The sequence below is a fragment of the Urtica dioica genome, chromosome 12, assembly GCF_054948205.1.
Source record: "Urtica dioica subsp. dioica isolate 48M chromosome 12, U.dioica_male_clone48M_v1_H2, whole genome shotgun sequence".
Classification (NCBI taxonomy): Eukaryota; Viridiplantae; Streptophyta; class Magnoliopsida; order Rosales; family Urticaceae; genus Urtica; species Urtica dioica.
The window spans coordinates 19,680,921-19,686,851 of NC_142767.1; the positions used below are offsets into that span (position 1 = coordinate 19,680,921).

Consider the following 5,931-nt stretch of genomic DNA (forward strand, 5'->3'; position numbering starts at 1 on the left):
ATATATATGTGGAGGTGTATCATTGTCATCAAGTGTTGTGATCTAGAAGGTACAAAAATTCATATATACAAACAAACATTAAATCACAGTCACAGTCACACACACACCGTAATAGCCTAATGGGTAACTAATAGAAGTCCTGGTCCATAATATGAAAGTCTAACTTTACTACGAACGGTCTATTGCCATTAATTGCAGTCCCCACAATTATGAGTCAACTCTCTTACTTCTATACATTATTATGATTTTCTGAATAATTAATTGAGACGTTTTAGTAATCAATAATTTCCCATTATTATCCATAAAATAAAAAAATCAAGCCCCACAACGTCATATCACATGCAAAACCTTTCGTAGCTAATATATAGTATTTGAATTTCCCGCTCATGAGCTAATTTGAATTATACGTACACAATACCCTGCAATCGTACATGTGGTTTATATTTTATCATCAACGTTATACATTGATTATACATTTATACTACATAGTTAATACGTTAAATCTAGAAAAATATATTGGCTGAAATTAAATGTGAATTATTATCCTGGCAGTAGTGTATGTATGTGGTTCTAGCAGAAATTTCAGAATTTTGCCTGCAATAGGTCACACGTCACCTGATCTGGCCTTAATCTTTTGGGATTAATATTTCTACATATGGGCTCTCAGACATTTTATAAAGGCTTGTGTCATTTAGTTTTTTTTCACTTTTTTTTCATTGCAAAATAAAGTTGATAAAGCTTGGAATCTTTGCTAGCTGTGCCACTTAACTTTTGCATATTATCATTTTTACCTCTATGTCCCTTCATACAAATTTGAACTCCCTCTCTCTCTCTCTCTCTCTCTCTCTCTCTCTCTCTCTCTCTCTCTCTCTCTCTCTCTCTCTCTCACTCATTGTCTCTCACATAATATTTATAGACGTATATACGGGAACAACATGGCAGTATATATGCCAAATATATTAACTTTCATTTAATTTTCCTTTATGCATAGCATAGGCCAAACTGAAAAGACATTAATAAATGATACCATATCGTCTGCTATCTTATTCAATGCATCATTATTTTGCTACTAGATCTTTTTCAGTGTAGAACATGTGTGAATATATATCTTCAAAACTTATTCATATTTTTAGGCGCATGGTCTTTGCCATCCCAAACTTATCCTGAATAATTACAGTTGTACAGCTTTCCATAATAGTAACCTCTCAAATATAAAAGGACAAAGAATGATTAGAAGTTCAAAATTCAATGATTTATTGTATGGACTAAATTATCTACGTATAAGGAATGATCAATATGATGTCCTTGGAAATACATAGTATATTGCATTATCCCAATGTAATTATTCAACTTTAGGCTATAACTTTATCAATACGAACGTGCCATTTCTTGGGTATGCACAAAATAATCTTTTCAGTTTGTTGCTTGTTACTTTATTATTTCTTGTTACAAGCTCAAACTTCCATATAATTAAGACCAAATCACACTTACATGATTCTCCCAGCATATACCCTTTTACACACACATAAAAAAAAAAAAAAAAAAAAAAACCATTAGTGGTTATTCTTGATAACAGTGTGCTAGAATATCATTTATCCAATCAATTATCAGAGTAAATTAATAATTTTCAAAAGAGCCGTTAACTTATCCTCTAGTAATCTTCTAATCATTTCAAAATCTTCTTAATAAAGATTAATAATTAAAAAAAAACATAGTGGGTTGCAAAATATTCATAATTTCATTATATTCGTAATTGTCATGTAATCAATGTACGGTATTAATTAATTACCAGAGTCACATTTAACAAGTCGCTATGGCACGTGTTAGACGATCGATTCAAATTTCAGATCATGCATTACCTACTTATCATAATTCATAACCTTAAAGTTATATTAAAGCTAAAAGTAAAAAAAGAGATAATAAAGGGAAAAATAAACAGATGAGACGAGCGCACCAAAACATGACTTAACAAACAAAACTCAAATAATATACGAGGAGAGAGAGAGAGAGAGAGAGAGAGATGATTCCTTTCTGGCAAGTGTTTGTCTTTTGAAAAAAGAAAAGGGGCGCGAGGGGCGGGGGGTCAAGCCCTTCGTGGCAACGCTCTTCAAAAATTAAGTCCATAGCATCATAAATAATTAAATAAATAAAAACCATATTTAAAAGTTCCAATTCACTTCAATTGGGTCCCACCTTAAAATGATAGCTTTCTTATTATATATAAGCATCTCATCACGTGAAGAAATGATATTTGACTACTATCTCATCATCATGTGAAAATAGAAGAAAAATTGTGAGTCATCCTCTCTCTCATGTCATATCTCCCAAGAGTCAAACAGTCAAATAGAAAAAAACACTCACATGAGCATTGACACGAAAAAAGACAAAAAAAAGATAGAGACGTTGCTTATTAATTAATTCTTATAATAATAATGACTATATGACTAATTTATAATGTATATCCACACAACCTAATAACTGAAAAAAAAAAAAAAACTAGCTTGTACATACGTAACATATTTGTAATTAAAAAGTTGAATTAGCAATCAAAATGAGAGCCGTTTCATGTACAAGCGTGTCAACCAAATCCTTCTCTATCTCCGTCACTAAAGCCTCTCCTTCGTCCTCGAACGAAACATTATTATTTCCTTTCCCACTCTTGATGATTATTGCGTTGCGTTCACTCAGATCGCGATCGATCAACGCGTCGATGTCCTCGAGAACTTGACAGTCTTTGCATGGAAACCCTTGGACTCTCGAACACAAGATCTCGATCAAGTCTTGCCCTTGCGTGGCCTTACTGCCACGTGGCAGATTCGCGAGGGACGTCCATGGCTTCAGATTCATGCAAGGCCTAAGAATCTCCGCCAGAAGCTCGTCAACCACGTCAAAAGTCAGCTTTCTGTTGCAGCGAGGGCTTAATATTAACGAGGCGTGAGAGCGGCGAGAGTTACTGCGGTAAATATTGCTGTCGGAGAAGTGTAACTCCAGGCGGTGAAAAACCGAGGGGTCCAGTGGGTGAGAAGGAGAGAACCAGTTAGAGAGCGACACGTGGGAAGCGCTGGACACTCCCGTGCGGCCCAGGATTTTTGTGATGTACTGGCGGAGCGCGACGGTGTCGTTTTTCGGCGATGGTGGCGATGATGACGTGTCTCGCGAACCGGACACGTGGATTGAAGAGCGTGATGACGTCGGCACTTTTATGCGCTTCGATTCTTGAGCGTCATCTGCACCTGCCTGCTTTAATTTTCGCAACACGAAAAAACACAATGTTACAAAATATATTATAATCTAATTGATACGTACAAACAGCATGATAGGATTTTATTTATAATAAATAAATTAAACATTAAACATAGTTAGTCGTTAGTCTTATAAAATACACTGTTACATTAGTATTATTTTTCTGGAACATTTCTTAAAATACTAGTAGTTGCAGCACTAAATTATTAAGTAAATAGATCATTACATTAATAATCTCGAGTATCTTATCATTATCGTCTTAAAAGAAATAAAAACATCACATTTGGAATTATTGGGTCCCACTCTATTCTCTTTCCATGTTCATCGATCAGATTTCATGTCACTAACAATCATAATACTGGGAAGTAAAATATAAAAAAAAACATAATTCATGGTGCAAAACAATGTTTAAACAATGAAATTAAAAACACCGACCTGTGCTTTTTGAGGTTTAAGGTGGTGGCCGTGGACGATTATATTACCGTTGGTGGTGGTTTTCTTAACGGCAAGGAGACTCGGAACAACGTTTATGTTGAGTAGATTGTTGGACTTTGACGAAAAAGGCGGTTTCGTCATCTTTGATTTGACCTTGTCAGGAATATTTATGTTAGCTCTCTTATAGCTCTTACTCTGCTCCGTCTTCTTGGTCGGACGACCAAACACAAAAGTCTCTTCCTCCATTATTCTCTTCGCCCTCGTTCTCCGACTGTGATCACCGGCGGATTTATTCCTCCTCCCTTTCTCTTGCTGCTCTTGCCTCGCCGGAGAAGGAAAAGCCACCAGCGACGACGAAAGTAGAGTCGGCTTCGAAACTTGAAACTTCTGGTCTTCACTGACAGAAGGTTTGACTTTCAGCCTGGGAGAGCAAGAAAACGACGACGAAGCGGACACCATCGCCGAAGATGGCTTGGTCTTTGGCTTATCGTGCTCTCTGAAGAGCGTGTTGGTGACGTCAGCCAATGCGGTGGATTTCCTGGTCGTGACGGTTTCTTTGACTTGCTTCACGATCTGCCTCGCGTAATACCCGGGGCTTCGAGCGCTGTTTCCGCTGCTACTTGTACTACTGTCGTAGCAGTACTGTTCTTGATTATGGTGACGATGATGGTTCTTGGGTCTCCGGAGAGACGAGAGACGAGAGAGATCGAGATCGTCGACGGAGCTGCTGTTTTCTTTGCTGATCTGGAGAGAGAGGCGGTGGTGGTGGATGTCCACGTCGGATCTTCTCGCCAGCGAGATTCTCGGGGTCTCCGGTAACGAACGAGTCCCTGAAGATGAGGACGAGTTCTTTTTGTGGTCTAAGAGGTGTTTCGCTTTGTTCTGGATTACTGTGTTTCTGGGGTTATTATGGGTATTTGGTGAGTTTGAGTTCGAGGGACTGTTATTCTCCGGAAGAAGGTCGAGCCCCATCAGCCTCGCCACGAGGCTCGGCGTCTTCGTCCCCGGAGAGTCGACGGAGTTCGTCTCCGATACCGACGTTTTGTTGGCGCATCTTGTTTTGATTTGATTGATTCCCATCTGCGAGTTTATTACGTGGTTAATTAAGGAAAATTGGCGAGGGGTTTTATTATAATAATTGATAACGGTTTTTTTTTTTTTTTTTTTTTGGGTACTTACTTGGATATTGTTAAAGTTTTCTACATCTTCATCTTCGATGATGGATGACAAGGAAGTGATTTCCTCTTCTAGGCTATTCCTTGGAGCCTCAGCACCTGAAATATTATTGTGAAAAAATATGATAATTTGAAATGAGAGAGAGAGAGAGAGAGAATGAAATAATAATAATAGTAATAATATGTTTATTATGATAGTACCTTTTGGAATACTGGGTTCTTCCGGGAGCTCGAAAGTATTGGTAATGGACTTGAGAGGAGGCTTTTTAGTGGGATGATTATTAGTTGAATCGGACTGAAAGTGTTGAAAATCGAAGAGCTGAAAAACAGCGCACATACAACCAGCAGTGGCACTATTGTGATTATTGTCCACTAATACTCTTGACGATCTCTTTGAGGATCTCCAATACCACTCTTTTCCCATCACGAAAACGGCAAGAGAGAAGAAGAAGAAGAAGAAGAAGAAGCCAAATGTTTGAGTGAGTGTAAAAGTTTTGATTACGAGAGTAGTTTTAAAAGCATGAGAAAAACGGATATGAGATTAAGCCTGAATAACTGAGAAAAGTGGACCGCCTAATTAATATATAACAAGTATATTTTTCTTTTTGGGGTTGTTTGGAAATTAAGTACAACTCCTTTCAGTTATATTCACTCCTTATACACGTCTATCATTATTAATTATTTTTTTTTATTTTTTTTTTACAGTTTTACAATCACTCTAAATTTAACTTACTCCGAAGTTTTACTAGATCAGAAACCAGAACCAACTCTGCCCTTTCCTTTCATCCTCTTCTTTATTTTTCTCTCATTGGGAATTGAAATGGTTTCTTTTTTAAGAAAATATTATATAATTAAGATAATGATTTTAGCTGACGACATGAACACGCACTTCTTGACACAGTTGTAATAAATACCAATAATACTCTGCTCTCTAATTTTATCTCTTAGCTAGCTCAATTTACAATGCTGTTCCTCACTCACGCCATAACCCTAGATGCTTTTATTATTATTTTATTTATTTATTTCACAATACGAGGTGGGTTTATTGGGGATCTGCAATCTAATCCTACCCTTCTGT

At 37.0% G+C, this 5,931-nt stretch overlaps 1 protein-coding gene across 1 annotated transcript; it reads right to left on the reverse strand.

Moving 5' to 3' along the window:
• Nucleotides 1–2,301: 2,301 nt before the first annotated feature.
• LOC149380037 (uncharacterized) lies at nt 2,302–5,400 on the reverse strand. The gene is made up of 4 exons (XM_089602270.1): nt 5,055–5,400; nt 4,858–4,952; nt 3,679–4,758; nt 2,302–3,237 (listed from the first exon to the last, which is right to left on the reverse strand). The coding sequence occupies exons 1-4, from the start codon at nt 5,275–5,277 to the stop codon at nt 2,527–2,529; spliced, it is 2,109 nt and encodes a 702-aa protein (XP_089458396.1). The 5' UTR covers nt 5,278–5,400; the 3' UTR covers nt 2,302–2,526.
• Between the last annotated feature and the right edge of the window lie 531 nt (nt 5,401–5,931).